Genomic DNA, 20,071 nt, shown 5'->3' with positions numbered 1-20,071 from the left:
GTTACTGAAGTTAGAAAGTAAGTCATTATAGAAAATAAAGCTGTTGTGGTTTGTATACCTGAGCCAATTACAAAATGTTTGCCTGCTCCGTCTCTAGTCACCAGATCAGCCATATTCAATGTCTTTTCTGCTCCTACAGAAATGACAAATGACTTTCACATGTATTACATACCCCCTCAGGCCAGTCAAGGGTTATGTGCTGTTTCGAACACTGGGAAACCAAAACACCACAACTGAAAACCGCCAACCTGGATACTTATTAAAAGAAATAGCTTGGGTTAGTATGAAATTTGGTGTAACCCTGAAATATGGGAATTTGTTACTAAAGGCACCAGAGGGAAACATATTCCCTGTTAGGGGACCCTGCGACACTATATCAGAATGCAAGCAGGGATTGGCAAAGAGTAGTTTCAAATAGGCACATAAACAAACATGGAGAAATAGTAAACACATAAGATAATTCATTCGGGCACTTTTATATGCAGCATGTATAGGATTTAAAATAACATTTCCATATTAAACTGAAAACATTACTATGTAAATGCCACAACTAAACCAAATGAAAGAGTAAATACCAGCCTTGCAAATTGGTCTCCCTTAAGGGCACCCAAAGACATAGGATTGCCTGCTGTTCTCTAAAGAAATGTCCTCCTCTCTATCAATCTTTTCTGTTTTGACAGCAAACTCATTGACCAGCATATGTTTCGCAGTTTCTGAACAATTGACATTCAAGGCCTAGCAAACATTCGTTCTCTACCTTCTCAGAAACCCCATAGGAGCCACTGTTGCCAATAAAAACACATCATAAATCTAATCCCCAAACGGCATCACTTCAAAAGGAGAATGGATGCCCCCATTCCCTACATTGTTTGTATACATCTGTGTCCATCTGTGTGGGTCTCTCACTGAATCGGCTGTGCCAGCAGGAGGTCATTAATCAGCAGGTGACGGCTAGCAAAAGTACAGAATGGCTTGGCAGAAAAATGGAGTCTTTTGTTATTCCCTATTGTAGCCTACTAAAATGTAAGTTGCTTGTTGATCTCATCACACTGAGTTATGTTTTTGTGAGGTGTTAAAACGACCCAGCCTGCACATATTCTTGAAGTTCTGAAATAATGGCTCAGTGAACAGATATGTACTTTCTCCCAGCAGTTCTTCGTGGAAATGAATTTATAGGAGCCCCAAACATCCATGATTCAGCCCTGATGAAAAGTTAAGTTAAAACTAAATACCATTCTTTTTTTGACAGAAGTTTTAAGAAGTTATTGACACAAGGACTTTTGAGACTGAAAAACACTGGGTTAACAAAAAGCTTTTGTTTGGTGAAACAAATTAAACAGCCTTCAGTTACAGATGGCCTACGTGCAGATCCTTCAGATTTTAGCTCTGTGACCTTAAATAAATACTTCATTTCTCCACTCTTCCATCTTCTTGAAAAATTGGGATAGTAAATAATAGGTACCTCACAGAGATGCCAGTGCCTGACACATAATAAGTGTTCGATTAATGTTTGTTATTAGCTGCATATAGATAGAAAAAGGAAGCAACAAATGCACAGTTACATACCAGTGACTATAAAAATAAGCTAAATTCATGTTTCGTATCTTATAATTATATAGTTTTCTGCTTACTTCTGTTAACTAAAAAGAGCAAGGAGCTTTCTTATAATATTGAAAATATTATCTTAATGGTTCCAAGAACTGTTAATTAGGAATGTTTGTTACAGAAACTTCACTTGTTGGATGTCTGTTAGAGAACCCCGATTATTGTACTTGTGAACTGTTTACCATGCAGCCTGCTCTGACTCACCAACCTCGTGATTAGTAAACAGCAAAATGTAGCACTGCTGATTTAGGTCTAACTTATTCAATCAATATAAAAGGACTGTGCAGATTCTCCTAAACTGGGAGCATAGCTAAAGGCATTCTTCATTGTTAAAATGAATTTTTTAAAAAATGAGATGATTCTAACAAGTTTACTTTAAATCACAATGCAATATCTCCACATGAAAACAATATTTCTGTCTGAGAGCATGGTATTCAACTTACTTTCAGATTTATTCAGTGTTTTCTCAATTTCAGAAGCACTTGAAAATCCATAAGGGGGGCAGAATGTCTTTCTTCATTTTCAATAGTTACATCAAGGATGCTTTTCAAAAGTCTTTCATATTTATCATACCTTCAACAAGTAACTCTTATCATATTCATAAAACCAGCTCAAACTCAGCCTATCCTGTTTCTGATCAGATACTGAGTTGTTTTCAGAGACAACAAAACAAAAGGCAAGTCATGCAGCTAAGGCATGTGCAGAAGACAGAATTTTGACTTCAAATAACACCGGGAACAAAAGTTTCCCCCAATCCCACCACGGAACCAAAGGACCGGGACATGACAAGCAGAAGAGATTGACTTTTTCCTTAACCCATCTCCATATTATATGATGGTGACAGCCAGCATGAACAATTTTTGTAATTTAGATATAATAGTATTTTTAAGAAAAGTTATAATGGCAATGCCTAAGTAAAGAGCTAAGGAATGTTTTGGAGTCCCCGAAAGCTTCTGATGGAAGACACATACAAGGTCCAGTGGTGGAAAAAACATGTACTTCATATTCTGAGCTTTGCTACCATAAGGAGGTAAGGAGAGAGAGTAAGAGAGAGGGAGAAAGAGAGAGTTTATGTGCTTGCCCCATTAATTCTATTTCTACTAATTTAATTCATAGGAAATAATCATAAATGTGCATAAATAATTACATAGAAGTACAGTCTTTCGTTGTAACACTTTTTATTATGTAAAAAATTGGGGGAAATATAAGTGTCTACCAGTAGTAGAATGGCAAAATAAATCATGGCAATTTCTATACAAATGCAGCCATTAAAACCATACTAATGATCTGGAAATACTCTTGCTGTTAAAAGAAAAAATATAATAAATAAACTGAATATTCCACATTGTTACAACTTTGTAAATGCACATATATAAAGCTAAAACACTAAGCTGTTAACAAAGCTTCTCTCTGCGTACTTGATTTAAAAGGTGATCTTTATTTTCTTCTTCATATTTTCTCCATTTTCCCATTATATGTAATAAATATACATTCCTTTGAAATTAGAACTTTAAACATACTATAAATATTTTTAAGAAACCCTGGGAGAGGGAGAAGAGGCACGTAGCAGAGAAATCAGTGGGAAAAAAACAAGAAAACCCACACTTTCTTACCTCCTCGTGACACTGACTTAAAAACTGTCAAGCAAGAGATATATATTTTATCTGGAGTATGAGACAGCATAGAAGATGGTATAGAATATTTATACATACTGACTGAAATGATCCAGCAAGAGACAGAAATTGATAATGCAGACGATAGAACCTAACATTGCAAAGTCCTTGAGTTGGCAGAGGTGATGGGGGCCAGTACGTGAATGGAGGAGTTGGCCTTAACATAAACAGGGAGAGTTCATCCTTTAAATAGAAAGGCATAGAGCATAGCTTCAGAGGCAGTCGGGTTGCAGATTTGGAGGGAGAAGATGAAGAAGTTGTACTCTGATTGCTTCTATTTTCTTAGTGAAATGAAAAGGGAGCTTATTAGTTAAGTATGAAGGGGGGAGAAAGACGGTGTGAAATAGTCTAATACTGCCTGGTTTTCCTCATCTCACTTCTATTTGCAATGTAGTGAAAAATCCCCATACTCAAGAAACATTTTCTAAATACTCTTAATGGTTATTTATCCCTTTTTTTAAAAAGTAAAGAAATGAGGGTATAGAACAAGGGTTCCTGGGCATACTGAGCTTACATTCTTGTTGATGAAATAAAACACAAATAAGATGATAAGGAAATAATTCAGCCAACAAGAAAATGGTTTTCAATCAAGAGACTTACTAAATGAAACAGGTGCACTATTTATGATACCAATAATAGTACCCCAAGGCAGTAGGTGTACTTATGTTCTCTATAGTTATCCTTCTGAAAGCTTTCATGGCCTGAAGGAAGGAAAGTTTATGTAGGTGAAGAATTAAGTCAGAGTGGATGCAGGCTCAGAGCCAGGGTGCTGAAGTTAAATGGAGGATGGTGGAATGAGGTCCATGTTAAAAACAGAGTGGCCCTAAGTCAGCCTGTGAGGAAAGAGCCAGGTCATACCCCAAGGGCCTCCTCCAGGAAGACCCCTGTTGGAAAGGAGCAGGCATCCAGGGTGTTGGCAGAGCCTGTGCGTGGGCAGATCAACAACACAGTTAAGTCCAGGGGTCCCCAGATGACTCCTTTGTTTCCTCAGTCTGGTACCTTCCCTCTCTAAGCAGCACCCTGCCATCCCCTTTTCCCCTATACACACACACATACACACACCATTTATCATAATCATCCAGCAGGTCCTAACTTAGATATCAATTCTTCTTGGAGGCCTCTTCTGGGGGATATCCTCTTATGTGACCCTCTACCTACCATACCAGGTCTAAGCTGTGTGAGATCAGTGACCCTGTGTCTCTTATTTATAGGGTTACCACACCAAACTTGGGTCCACTCACCCAACACACAGTAAAGCCAATCTACTGACACCAGGATGTGGTGAAGGAAAGTACAGTGTTTACTGTAAGCCTCCAAGCAAGGAGAATGTGCAGCTCACACTCAAAAGACCCGAACTCCCCAAAGGCTTTTGGAAGGGTTTTTAAAGACAGTGTGAAGGAGAGGGTCACAGGGTGTGTGATCAGCTTGTGTACAACTCTTCTGACTGGTTGGTGGTGAGGTAACAGGATGATGTTTGGGGAATCTTAATCATCAACCTTCTGGTTCCAACCAGTCTGGGGTCTCCATGCTTGTAGTTAGCACGTAGTTAACTTCTTCCACCTTATTATTCTGTGTAACTGGAATGATTATTCAACAAATGGATGCTATTCAGTGAACTTCCGAGAAGAGACTAAATTAATCAGCCTCATCAGCTCACAATTACAGTCAGTGATCTGCATCATTGTGCTCTCAGGGCACAGACAGCAGATTGATGGGGAAAAAAAGAAAAGAAAAACAAAAACCCAGGAGCCAGCCAGAAACACCCCAGGCTCTAGAAGCCTGGGGACACCCACACACACTCAGGAAGACGCTGGGAAACAGGAATTGTGAGTGATCCTCTGGGATCTGAGGAGGAAACTGCTGATTATTTTTAGAAAAACATTCCCACCCCTGGGCTCAGAGAATAGAGAAATGGTATCCAGAACTCTTTCTCAGAAGCATTCTCCTCCCTGAATCTAGTACCTGAGGTAATTGGGCAGCAGATAAAAATAGCCTTTGCACAAAACAAAGCAAGTAATTTTTAAAATAGCTTGTTGCCTGAGCTTTGTCTCCCTGCAGATCTCAGATACCAAGCCAACTCCTCTAGCTGTGCACACTGGCTACATATCTCAGATGGAACATTTCTGACTTCATCTCCCCTCCCCCCCACATCAAGACCAGCAGTTAAGGCAGTTGTTCCCACAGCTGGTTTTACCGCAGTCCCCCAGACCCCTCATACACCCACCCTCAGGCTCTGCCCTCCTACGCTGACCCATCCTGCCAGTGCGGCCAAACCAGACTTCCCAGGGTCTCTCCTCCTCAGAACCTTCCCAGGATTCCTCTTGAGACGACACTTTCCCTGAAAACACAGCGAGCTTTGTCACTTCACACTCTTGCTCAGGCCATTCCACTTACCTCAAAGGTTCTCTACTCCCCATTTTTTAGTACTGAAATCCTACCTCTGATCCACACCTAACTGCAGCAATCTCCCTCATCCTTGCCAACTCTAAAACCTTATAGCAGAGAAAGACAAATATTATACGATATCACTTGTATGTGAAATCTAAAAAAATAATACAAAGAATCTATTTACAAAACAGAATAGACTCACAGACATAGGAAACAAATTTATGGTTACCAAAGTGAAGAGTTGGAGGACAGGTAAATTAGGAGTACGGGATTAATAGATACACACTGCTGTATATAAAATAGATAAACAACAAGGATTTACTGTATAACACAGGGAACTGTATTCAATACCTTGTAATAACTTATAATGGAAAACAATCTGAAATATATATATACATATATATAACTGAATCACTTTGCTGTACACCTGCAACTAACACAACAGTGTAAATCAACTATACTTCAGTCACTCAGTCAATCAATACATCAATAAAACCTTATAGCAGTCATGTTGCTTTAGATTGCATTTATTTGTGGATAGGTCACAGACACTGTGTTAGATGCCAAAGATAAAGTGCTGAGGAAAAAACTTACCCAACAACAGGTTCCCTATTGTCTAATGGGAAAGATAGGACAAACAGATATATAAACAATATATATGTAAATTAGGATCAGTGTTATGAAAGCAATAGACAGGAGGCTGAGAGAGAGAGTGAAGGGTGCAATTTAACAGGGTGATCAGGGAATGCTCTTCCCTCTTCGGTGAGAAGTGACTGAGGGGGCGGAGAGAAGTCAGAATTGTTACACTAATGAACATTCTGCTGCTTGGAAACAAGGGGGTTCCATCCAACAAAAGTGCATAAACACATTGATTGCATGGCCCAGAAAAGGTGGCCCTGCACAGCTTGCTGATGTTCCTCCACAGGGACTTTAATCTGGATTTGCACCAATCCACACCTCCAGTTTCACTCTCCCTGAAGGAGGACTGTAGGCATTTGCACTGTGTCTGTCTAGGAAACTTGTAGTCATAGCAGAATAAGGTTGGTTTTCATGAACACCAAGGTTTTCTTTATAATGCTACTCTAAAGAGCTGTACTAACTGGCCAGAGCTCAGGATACATATGAGAGGCTGTTCAGTGAGCAGCTGAATCTCTCTTGACCAAACAGTTTCTAAATTTCTGTTCAGCTCAGCAGCTCACTGTTGTGTTCCTGGAGTGAGAACTCCAACATCAAGGAAATCATCTCCACCTAGAATTGTCACTTTTTTGGAAAACCCATACGGCCCTTGAGAATGTAAATCTGAAAATCCCAGGGCATTTTCTCCAATTTTTCCAGGATGGTTGATGCAGGTACAACCTGGAGGTAGCAACTGTAATGAATTCCTACAGGTAGCCTCTGTAATGGGAATTCCTGTGGATTGGAGATACCTTTGAGGATAGGAGATAATATTGACTTAAGGGAAACTTTTAATCAATTATTCAAAACACATTTATTGAACATCTACCATGTGACAAACACTGTGGTCAGTGCAAGTGTTATGAACCTGAATAAGACATAGTCCGTGCCTGCAAGGAACTCACAACCTTCTTGACATGCCAGGCACGAAAATAAAATCATGATAAAATGTGTCAGGAATCAGATATGGGTGGGTCACTATAGGAGCACAGAAAAGGGGCTGCCTTGTTCATTTAGGAGCTAACAGCCCTCCCCAGATATAGTTGGTTTTCTAGTACATCTTCACTGTGAGATGAGAAAAAATATCCTTTCACCATAAAGGATAAAATATCGCGAATTTAGATGTTCAAAACTGCTGTTATCACTTAAGCCTCTTAAAAATATCTTGAGTTGGAACAAGTGCATGATATCTATCCCTACTGTATCCTTATATTGAATAAATTAGGTTAGAAGCCAAGGCATGGTCACCAGAAAGCAGGTGAGAGGGATCAAGGAAAAACGAACGGTGATTTTCTTCGCTTCCATATGGGTGACAGATATTTTCTAACATAGATGTGCCATGCAAAACCTACCAGACTCTAGCTATCACAGTAATCCCCAATGCCAAAAAGGATCTCAGTTGTGATCTCAGTCTCAGATAGACTCTTATACTCAGAGAGTTTCAGGAATAAGTGGAAATGGAACATAAAACCTGGGACATCAAAGGAGGGCCCTGAGTCTGTGTGTCCCTGGATGGGAGATGTATTAGTCAGCCTGGGTTGCCATAATAAAATGCCACAGACTGGGTGGCTTACACAACAGAAATAATTTTTCATAGTTCCAGAGGATAGAAGTCAATGTATCAGCAGATTCAGCTTCTCCTGGGGCCTCTCTCCTTGGCTTGCAGACAGCTGCCTTCTTGCTGTGCCCTCACACCGCCTTTTCTCCATGTGTGCACAGTGCTGGCATCTCTTCCTCTTTTTAGGACACCAGTTCTATTGGGTTAGGGCACTCCCTTATGACCACATTCGACCTTAATTACCTCTTTAAAGACCCTATCTCCAAATGCAGTCACTTTGGAGGTTAGAGCGCCCACATATGAATTTTGAAAGGGACACATGTCTGTCCATAATAGGTGGAGAAAGGACTGTTCTCTTCCCAGAGACAATCCTCCCTTAAGGCCATTCACAGAGAGACAAATATTATTTCCTAAGGTTGCCCACAGTTCCTAGAGGTCTCCTGCAGTTCCTCTGCCATGTGGGCTTACTCAGCATGGCTGCTATGTCATCAAGCCAGCAAAGAGAATCTCTTATTCCAGTCTGCCAAGACGGACTCTTTTCTAAAGTAACATAATAGGGCTTCCCTGGTGGCGCAGTGGTTAAGAATCTGCCTGCCAATGCAGGGGACATGGGTTCAAGGCCTGGTCTGGGAAGATCCTACATGTCGCGGAGCAACTAAGCCCGTGAGCCACAACTACTGAGCTTGCGCGTCTGGAGCCTGTGCTCCGCAATGGGAGAGGCCATGACAGTGAGAGGCCCGTGCACCGCGATGAAGAGTGGCCCCTGCTCACCGCAACTGGAGAAAGCCCTCGCACAGAAACAAAGATCCAACACAGACAAAAATAAATAAATAAATTTTTAAAAATAAAAAAATAAAGTAACATAATAGAGTGACAGCCCATCACCTTTATATGTTGTGTTGGTTAGAAGCAAGTCACAGGTCCCTCCCCCAAATAAAAGAGGAGATTATACAAGGACATGGACAAGAAGCAGGGATGTGTCTCTCCACCAGAGTCCACCATCTGGCCCCCAATGACTCACACCCCTCTTACTTGCAGAATACATTCACATACATCCTAAAGGTCTCAAGAGTATCATCCCATATAGCAGCAGCTCATAGTCAAAATCTCATCATCTAAATTATGTTCAAGTTCAAATGCAGCTCCTGGGTGTAATCTGTTAGGTACAGCTCCTGGGACACAATTCCTCTCCATCTGTCAACCTGTGAAACTAGAGGGAAACAAGTGATCTGCCCCCAACACGCCCATCATACAATGTTGGAACAGACACAATCAGGAAGGCATGGACATTTTGGTTTAAAAGGGGCAAAAATGAATGGTGAAAAGGAGTCACTGAAATCCAGCTGGGCAAACAATGGAGGTTTCTTGATTAGATTTAAGGCCTGGAAAAAATTCTCAACTGTGCCCTCTTGGCTTTTAGTTCCACCCTCTGAGTCATCCTTCCTCTTTTATGAAAAGTAGAGTGTTTGCAGTAAAGTAGTTTTATCAGCCTACTTCCTACCAGTAGAATTTTAGGAGTCCAACAGCCTCCTTTTATGTTGCTGGAGGCTGCATACTCTATGCTCTCTCTGTCCCATTCAGTCCAAGCTAGCAGTATTACTGCTGAAATAATTTTGTGGATCTCCCATGGATTTCAATGAATGTCACGCCTTTAGAAAAGAGCCACACCCACAAATCTTCTCCAGATAACCTCTATCTTCAGCTCCTGCTCTGATGGCTGAGGGACCATACACTCAACCTTCCTAGTTTGATTGAGAGGATCTATGAGGCGTGTCCTTAACCTCTTGAAAGAACCCTTTGTGTGACTGAATACTCCCACCTTTAATCTTTTCTGCTGTTTTAATCAAAAGTTGTGCACTCTCACTCAGAGTTTTCTCTGTGCCACACTATCATAATTTTAGCACCTATTTAGATTGAGAATTTTCAGATTCATCCAGTCCTGGTTCCTTTTTGTTTAACAATTCTTTCCTCAATTTATCTCTCTCCTCTTGCATTTCGTTATAAGCAGCAAGAAGAAAGCCAGTGGCACCTTCATCCTTTGTTTAGAAATCTCCTTAGCTCTACAACCAAGTTCAGCCTTCCACATAACCACAGGAAACAATTCCACAAAGTTTTCTGCCACTGCCTAACAAGGGTTCCCCTTCCGTCAGTTCCGAATAGCAGTTCCTTACTTCCTTCTGCAACTTCTGCAGCAGTATCCTTAAAGTCCAGATTTCTACTAACAATCTGTTCAAGGTAATGTAGACTTTTTCTATCATGCTTCTCAAAATTCCTTCAGCCTTTTTAGATATTTGTTACAGAAGCACCCATTTCCAGGTGCCAAAATCTGTATTCGTTTTCTATGGCTGCAAAACTAATTACCACGAACTAGTGGCTTAGCACAACACACACTTGTATCTCACAGTTTCTGTCAGGAAAGCATGCTCTAAAGACTCTCCCTGGGGGTTTGATGAAGTAAGCAGTCATGTTGGAGAAATCCATATGACAAGGAAGAAAAGGTGGCAATTTGTTTTTCTCCTTACTGACACAGGAAAATACAGAAGTCATGAAAACTGACAAAAACACTGAGCAGTAACACTGACAGATAAACTGATACTGGAATCCGAGAGGGATCTCCCCTTAATAGAAGGCAGATAGAGCTCTATTTAGAAAAATGTTGCCAGGTTTCCCTTCCCAACCCACCAGGTTTTATCTCAGGGAGCCAGAACCATCTAGAAAGTCACTTCATAAACTTAGAGACTGGCTGACGGGCACTCCTCCCTCCACCTATATATTCCACATCCACCATGTTTCTACATCCAGAGATAGAAACTGCCAGAAACCACTTAGAGAAAGTCGGTAGACACTAGCAGTGCTTTGCCTCTTTTAGGCAGAGACAGTGAAAGGAAAAATTTACATATATACATGGAGTTTTTGTACCCTATCAGAGTATGAGGTAATTGGGATAGAGAAAAAAATATTGAAAATGGTAACTATCATTTATGTTTGTTTGATTGTCAAAATTAACATGCTCTAATGGCTTCTTCATATATTTAAAATAAAGAAGTTAGTCTGGGTAGCCTCAAAAGCCCTTCAATTCTAGTTATTTTGTGATTCTGTGATTCCAAACATTAAAATTTTAATTACTGTTGGTTTAGAAGTTTAACTCTCAAAATGCTAGTCTTGGCACTGATGCCAAGCCCTTGATGAGGTTCTAGTTGGTAACTCAGAGTTGTTGACCACTGGTAATACTGCAGCCATCCAGAGCCCAGGGAAAGCTGAGTGAAAAAACAAAGGTTTGAGACTTGGGAGTCCCAACTTTGATAATCAGCCGTCAACTTATACACACAAAAATGAAAGCCTTCATGGGAACATCACAGATGTACACCCCAAATCTGCCACATTCGAATTTCAAGTCTTAGTATTAGGTTTTATAAAATTAGTTCCCTCCCAGAGTGGAAACGTACCGATAAAGGGTCTTTTTTTTCTCTCTCCCAATATCTTTTTAAATCTACCTTCCTGCCATTAGTAATTCTGCTTCTATTCATGTTTAGATTTACCCCAGAGCAGTCACTTTCATATCTATCTTATTTTTTCACTTAAGTATAAACTTCAATATGGTGAAGCTGGAATGTGTCCCCACATTGGTCTAGGGCTCAAGAATCGGCACTTTTTTTTAAGCTCCCCAATTTACTTTATGTGCAACCAGGCTTGAGAACTACTGGGCTAGAACATTTTAGAAAGACTTCTCCTCTGTCTGGGCTCCAGGGAACAAACTTGCCCATTAACACGATTGTGACAACAATGAGACCATGCTGACACTACACGGGGACTGATGAGAGGCCTGAACTCAGGAGAGTAAAGGGTAAAATTAAAGGGCTGATAATTAGAAACACGAACACTATTGAGGTCATTTACAATAAATTTGCTTTAAAATACTCTTGAACTTTAGGAAGCTTTGTGACCACCTGTTTCCTTCTCCTACATGAGCAATTTTCCCAATCTTATACCCAATCCCGGGCTTGTAAACTTTTTCATTCTGAGAACCTCCCCATTCACTTATCATTTCTTTGGATAGGATTTCCTTTATAACAGATTCACCCTTTATAACAAACCCCTCTCAAAAGAATGATTTGGCCAGAAGTTATTACTTTTTCTAAACAGGTCACTCTAGCCTTTATGAGCACACATCAGTACTCAAGTCATCCTTATCACTTCTGGAATGACAATTTCAGCAGCCAGGATCTCAGTGGTGAGTTCTGGGGTGGAAACTAACCAGAAACATGGTTAGTTCAAGGACCTCAGGATAATAAATATAATATAATATATAAATTATATAATACACAAATTATACAATATATAAATATTATATAATACATAAATTATATAATATTTAAATATTATATATTAAATAGCCAGCTGCATACCCATCTGGTTAAGAAACAGTAGTGAACTCTAGAACAATGATCTTTTGTAAACAAACCTGTTTAATGGCCTTAAAAATAAAATACCATGGGCTTCCCTGGTGGCGCAGTGGTTGAGAATCCGCCTGCCGATGCAGGGGACACGGGTTCGTACCCCGGTCCGGGCAGATCCCACGTGCCGCGGAGCGGCTGGGCCCCTGAGCCATGGCCACTGAGCCTGCGCATCCGGAGCCTGTGCTCCGCAACGGGAGAGGCCACAACAGTGAGAGGCCAGCATACTGCAAAAAAAAAAAAAAAAATCATTACAAAGAAATTAGAAAAAATTATACCAATTTTTAAAATGGATATGAACAAATAATTGTGAATTAAGAAAAAAATAAAAATATGAAAAGAATTCAACCTCTGTGATAAAAAAAGCACATTAAACAATAAGAAAATATATTTTTTTCTCTACAAATTGTTAAATAATTTTTTTAAGTATTAGACTCTCTGGTGCTTCTGAGGTTGTCATGAATAAAAATCTCAGAGTAATGTTGCAGAAATTTCAATTTGTACACTCATTCTAAGGGTAATTTGTTAATACCCTTAAATATAAAACTATTCCACTCAACAATTCTACAACCAGAAATTTGCCCTTAAGAAATAATCAGAAAACTTGAGCACAAATTGACCAAAGCAAGTATTAAAGGATCAATATCATACAGGTCATGTTCTTTTACTACCATGAACAAAGTTAGATCTATCAATAAAAAGCCAACTTCAAACAAAAAGAGATGCATTTCTGAAGTAAGTCAGACAGAACAGAAACAGACTCACAGACTAAGAAAACAAACTTACGGTTACCAAAGGGGAAAGGTGGGGGGGAGATAAATTAGGAGTTTGGGATTAACATATATACACTACTATATATTAAAAGATAATCATCAAGGACCTATTATATAGCACAGAGAACTCTACTCCATATTCGGTAATAGCCTAAATGGGAAAAGAATTTGAAAAAGAAGAGATAAATAAATGTATAACTGAATCACTTTGCTGTACACCTGAAACTAACACAGCATTGTAAATCAACTATACTCCAATGTAAAATAAAAATTTTTTAAAGAGAAAGAAATACACTTCTAAATAATTTGTGAAGCCAAAGAAGAAATTATAATGGAATTGTTAAAATATTTACAACTAAACAATTGTGAAAGATCTATATTTTAACACTTCTGAGGTAAACCTAAAGCAGTACACAGAGTAATTTTATAGCCTTAAAAATATAGTAGAAACAAAAAACTGAACATGATGAACTAAACGTTCAATCAAAAAGTTTTAAAACAGAATAAGAATAAACAACAAAAGTAGGAGGAAGAAAATAGTAAGACTAAGAGCTAAAATTAATGAAATAGAGAAAAAGAAGCAATGAAAAGGATCAATTTAAAATGGTTCTTTGAAAAGATTTACAAAATGGAAAAATCTCTAGTAAGATTTGTCAAGGAAATAAAAAAGACAAAAATATTGTGTAAAGAAGATCATAACTACAGGCACAGTAAAAATTTAAATAATTACAAGAAAATGCAAGATATAAATTCATACAAATAAATTTGAAAACTTGGACAAAATATAAAACTTTCTAAAAATTATAATCTAGCAAAACTGACAAGAAAATTAGAAAATTTGGATTTACATGTAAATTAAAGAAATTTAAAACTCTATACATACATATGGTTTTACAGGCAAGTTACATCAAATCCATGACCAATAATTTCCATATTATACATACCATACCTGAGTACTGAGAATAATAAAAAACAGGAAGCTAGTCAATGTATTTTTCAAGCCCAGGAGAAACACAATGACAAAAATAAACAAGGATAGATGACAAACAAAAATTATAGACCAATATTATTTATAAAAAGCAGTGACAAGACTTCCCCGGTGGCTCAGTGGTTAAGAATCCGCCTGCCAATGCAGAGGACACGGGTTCAAGCCCTGGTCAAGGAAGATTCCCACATGCCGCAGAGCAACTAAGCCCGTGTGCCACAACTACTGAGCCCACTCACCATAACTACTGAAGCCTGCGTGCCTAGAGCCTGTGCTCCGCAACAAGAGAAGCCACCGCAATGAGGAACCCACACACCACAACGAAGAGTAGCCCCCACTCGCCGCAACTAGTGAAAGCCCACGTGCAGCAACAAAGACCCAACGCAGCCAAAAATAAAATAAATAAATTTATTTTAAAAAAGCAATGACGGCCCCTAAAAATATTATCAATCTAGTGTTGAATATTTAAACTGATACGCCCAGAAGTGTGAGGAAGGCTTAATATTTGAACAACATACCACCTAAATATATTAACTATAAAATTCTGTCACTAAACGCAGAAAAGTAGTTTGGTCAAGTTTAGTATGTATTTATAATTAATCTCTTAGCTATAAAATCCCTTAGCAAACTAGGAAGTAAAGGGAATTTCCTTAACCTGACAAAGGAAATGTTATTTTGCTTTTAAAGCGAGATGTTAAAAACATTCCCTTAAAAACTTGAAAGCAAAAGACTTCCAATATTATCCTTTCTATTCTACATTACATAATGGTCTTAACCAGTGCGGTAAAATAATAAAAACATTAGGACTAGAAAGAAAAAAACACAACTATCATTAATCATAGATGGCTGATTCCATTTTGCAGGGAGGAAATGTACAAAAGGAGCCTAGAATATCTTATCCCAGAAAACTACGAAGTTACCAAACACTACGGAGTCCATGTTAAAAGACTCAGTAGCCAACCTGAAAAGATTTTCACTGGTTAAAAATGGTACGATTCTCAAATCAATTAGAAAACGAATCCAATAGATTGCAAGACAACAAATATGTTTAAATTCATGGGTTCTCATAAGAATCCTCCTAAATTCCTTTTGAGTATTTGTCCTGGTTTGCCTGGGATTTGCCTGGGACTATCCAGGTTTTAGCACAAAAAGCCTCACATCCTGGGAAACCCCTCCATCTCAACCAAACAGAGATGATTGGTCACCCTACAGGGGAATCAACTCATTACCCTGAAGACTGATAAATGAAAAGAATCATACACTTGACCTCAGAGAGTAATGGAAAAATTGACAAAGAAAAAACTTTATAGAAATATTATAAAGATATAATATATAGAAATACAAAAATATAAAAATAATAAAGATATATAGAAATATTATAAAGTCAGTAAGTAGAAATTATATAGTTAGAATATCATCATTTTGCAAACCAAGTCCCAACCAAACAACAGATCTAGTCATTACTTATCAAAGTCACTAACAACACATGTGAGTGCACACACACACACACACACACACACACACACACAGATATCCTGACATTATGTGTCTGCCAGCACAGTACACAACACTATGATGTCTGGGATTTGCTTTAAGTTAATCAGAATTGGGGGAGGTATGTAAATATGTGGGGTGATGGGGATGCAGATTAGTAAACTGGCCATGAGTTGATAATTGTGGAAGCTGGGTAATGGGTATATGTTGTTTTATCATACTATTCTCTCTTCTTTTGTAGATGTTTGAATTCTCCATAATAAAATACTTCAAAAGAACCTGGTTAACATAGAAATAAATCATCAGAAATGCATAGACTTATATTTACAATGTCCACTAAATCGTATTTAAAATAGACAAAACAAATATAATAAAATAATGTCGGACAATGTTGTTTAAACAAACTAAGTACACTTACACAACAGAATAGTACAAAGCTGTAAAAATCACATTTTAACCTACGATTGAATGACATGATGGTATATCCATAAACACAATGCTAAACAAGAGAAGATTTCAATATGACCCCAATTCCTTTAAAGTATGCACATTTGCATTAAAAATACTTGAAAGAAATACAACAGAATACTAACAGTATTTATCTCTGGGGAATGAGATTATAGTTGGATTTTATTGTCTCCCTTACACTTTATACTTTTTGGTTATATCTACACTGAACAAGTTTTCCTCATAATAAAAAATATACTACATGTTATATGTTTATTAAAGAAAAGTATCCAGCCTGGAGGAAGACAGGTAGGAGGGCAAACACAGACAGCAGGTGACATGACTAAGCGTGCACATGCAGAAATCCCATTTCCAGCTCTGCAGCAGCAAGGCCACAGGACCGCCCAGCACCAGTGATGCTGCCAGGGCCTGGCAGGTGGCAAGCAGAATAAGAGCCATTTCACCAGTGGGAAGAGCCCCAAGGGTGCAGCCCGGACCTCCTGCTCTCTTGTGCATAGTCGTGGCCCTCATCTGCCTTGGTAGGGAGCTCGCCAACCCTGCAGCCGGGGCTTGAAGAAGGCGATTTGGGACTAGAATTGTACTCTGCTTTTCTCCACTTCATTTCCTGGGTCAAAACTTGGGTACTGTGACAGTTTCTTGTGAGCATCGCCAACAGATAAGTCATTTTTTCCTTCTTTTCTACAGGTCCCAGCAATGTTGAGAGTGTCCATCTATCTACAGATGTAGTGTATGAAAAAGAGGAAATGGAATGCAAGTTCACAGTCAGCTTTACTTACTATATGATGTACTGGTATCGACAGCCTTCCAGTGGAGAGATGATTTACATGCTTAATATTTATTCTCAAAGCAAGCAAACAAGTAAAGGACGATATTCTGTGGAGTTTTACAAACCCACCCAAACCCCAAAACTCACCATCGCAGCCTTGACGCTGAGCGACTCGGCCATCTATTTCTGTGCTGTCAGAGAGGTCCACAGTGAGGGTAGGGACAGGAAGCACCTTACAAAAACCCCCAGGGCTCAACACGAGACAGCCACCTGCTCCTGGAGAGAACAAGCCACTGAACAGGCTAACAATGAAAGTCTGGTTACTTCCGTTACAAGCTAGAGTGGCGCCACCATGTGGCAGGAGTAAAAACAAGTTTATTTTAGTTCAACTGAAACTATATAAATCTTAATTTATGTTTGGTGAGAACTACATTACAAATTTTGCTCATATATATGGGTTATTAATTTTTATATCACATCACTTAAATTTCACATAGCTTATGGGGTCCAACTGCATGTTTTAGACTATCTGTTGAAAACACATTTTTAATTCTCGTAAAAATATGAAGACCCATAAAACTTCCAAAGATACACACATTTCAAATATGATAAATACAAGTATAAATAACTTTTTAAAAGCAGTTTTGAAATAATTCCTGTTACTATTATAATTTCCATACAGGTCTTGGAACTGTCTTTTTTTTTAACATATTTATTGGAGTATAATTGCTTTACAATGGTGTGTTAGTTTCTGCTTTATAACAAAGTGAATCAGTTTACATATACATATGTTTCCATATCTCTTCCCTCTTGCATCTCCCTCCCTCCCACCATCCCTATCCCACCCCTCTAGGTGGTCACAAAGCACCGAGCTGATCTCCCTGTGCTATGCGGCTGCTTCCCACTAGCCATCTATTTTAGGTTTGGTAGTGTATATATGTCCATGCCACTCTCTCACTTTGTCACAGCTTACCCTTCCCCCTCCCCATATCCTCAAGTCCATTCTCTAGTGGAACTATCTTAAAAGTAATGATAATTTTGTCTCTGTAAAAAGAACACTATTCAAAATGGGACAATAACTTAATAAAACGTGGAATACTGTTTTTGTCAGTACCATATAAAATTCGTAAGTTCTTTGCTTCCTAAATTCTTCAGTCAGAAATTTAAATAATCTAAATTCTTGATATATTTAAGACATAATTTATTACTTTGTTAATTTATTTGTTAAAACAGCATAATGTAAGCTGATTGTTAAAATTAGTTGTTACTAAATTATAACTTTTTAAATTCCGTAGGAAATTATCTCAATATTAAGAACTCAATATCACGGCTCATGGGAATAAAGTGATTACTGTTTTCCTTCTACTCTTTTGTATTTTCAAAATTTTCCATATAATAAGTATATATTAATTTTATGATGAAAAATGAAATTTCTAAAAGAATAAACATTCATGTTAGAAGAGAAATAACAAAATTAGCTATTTAGGGTATAACATTAATAAAAGGAAATTAATGTACTATTTTATCCTGGTAGTGAGAATAGGAGAGGCTAAGGTATCTTTCCTACCATACCAAGAAAGCCTATATTAGTAAATATTAATATTGGAAATGAACATACTCTGTGACCCAGCAATTACTGGGTCCCAGTCTTAGCATTACCCTTGTTGTAAAAGAAAGCATGTACAGGAGTGCAGCAATTTGGGGTCATAACAAGCTGTAAATAACATAATCATATAGCAAAAAGTGATAATAAATTGTGTTAAGTCTATATTCCATACAGTCGAAAATAATGAAGTGAATCTATACATAATAACAGAAAAAGAGCTCCAAAATGCCTTACTGAGTGGGAACAGTAAGTTGCAGAACAACGTACAGAGTATGATGCCATTTACGTTAGTAAAAGTACTTGTACAATATAAACCCTGAATATTGCACAGTAAGAGGACTGTACGTACAATGACAGATTCCCTATTAATAGCAACCTCTGGAAGGGAAATTACACATGAGGGAGGCGGACAGTCAGTGGAGATTCTGGGGTTAATTGCAATGCTTTAATTTTTATAACAAGAATGTATGAGTATATTACTTGAATGATTAAAATTAAATTTTAAAAGTTTTCTTCCCTGTCATTTGCATTTATACACATATGCAAATATTATAGATTTGCATTTTATACATATGCAAATAACAAAAATCTACCTTTATTAGTGATTTTTAGTGTGGCCAACACTTTGCTAAACATTTTACGTACTTGCACATACTTTACATCTAAACTTATCATTAACCTTATGATGCCAATTTTATTAATCCCCATTAAACACGATGAAAGCAAGCCTCAAAGGGATTCGGTAAACTATCCAAATTCACTGAGTCCTTACGGGTTACAATCAGAATCTGAGCTCAGGTAGCTGGCTCAGAGCCACAATCCTAACCAAAATGCTGTTTTGCACATTCCCTTGTAGATGTGTGTATGCAAGTGTGCATGTGCACATGTACACACACACACACACACACACACACACACCTCTGCTAATAAGCCTCTTCTATATGTGGCTCTCTGGAGTGCACAAGTCATTAGTATCTTTTCTCCATAACTTTCCACAGACTTGTCCTTGCTCAAGGGATGAGTTGAGGTGATAACCTTGCAACATTAGTTGCTTTGTATTTTGTTTTCCTGGTTACACTTCTCCCTTTAAAGTTTTGCAAGGTGGCCCCTGGATCTATTTCTTCCCTGTCTCCTCCATTTGTTATCTTCATTAGGATGAGCAAATTCTACTCAGTCTTTTCCCAATTCATTAAAATATTTTCCCTTCACTTAAAACATTAAATAAAACACGTGTGTTCCAGGTGTCTTTGGGTAGCGGTAGGGTTTGCTGATGGCTAGAAGAAACTTGAGGTTGACTCATTAATCCTCAGCCTATATAATTGAGAAAGTGAATGTTCTTCGTGAACGCAGAAGTAGGTGATCGGCCCATCAGTGGCAAACTTAAAACATCTAAACTGGGATGAGACCCAGACTTAAAACCAAATGCCAGTGTATTTTCTCTTTTAGTCCCTGTCCAAGGCACTCTTTTCCCTGCTTATTATGATACTTTGGAAGCCAAATTATTGATAGTAAATTTGTTTGTTACGAATATGGGAAGTTAAACAGCTTGGAAGGGAGGTATTATATTTCCCCTAAGCTCTAACAAAACACCATGAAGACTCACCTCCCAACAAAAACACTTCTCTG

General features: G+C 38.3%; 1 protein-coding gene across 1 annotated transcript in view; it reads left to right on the top strand.

Moving 5' to 3' along the window:
- The window catches only part of LOC131753450 (T cell receptor alpha chain MC.7.G5-like), a 264,739-nt gene that overhangs the window by 41,660 nt on the left and 203,008 nt on the right, over positions 1–20,071 (top strand). The window contains exon 3 of the mRNA XM_067028809.1: positions 9,203–9,217. Coding sequence (XP_066884910.1) covers positions 9,203–9,217 — 15 coding nt within the window. The remainder of the gene's footprint in view (positions 1–9,202; positions 9,218–20,071) is intronic.

The sequence above is a fragment of the Kogia breviceps genome, chromosome 3, assembly GCF_026419965.1.
Source record: "Kogia breviceps isolate mKogBre1 chromosome 3, mKogBre1 haplotype 1, whole genome shotgun sequence".
Taxonomy (NCBI): domain Eukaryota; kingdom Metazoa; phylum Chordata; class Mammalia; order Artiodactyla; family Physeteridae; genus Kogia; species Kogia breviceps.
Note: the sequence above shows the minus strand (reverse complement) of the source record. Positions and strands in the feature narration are given on the sequence as shown.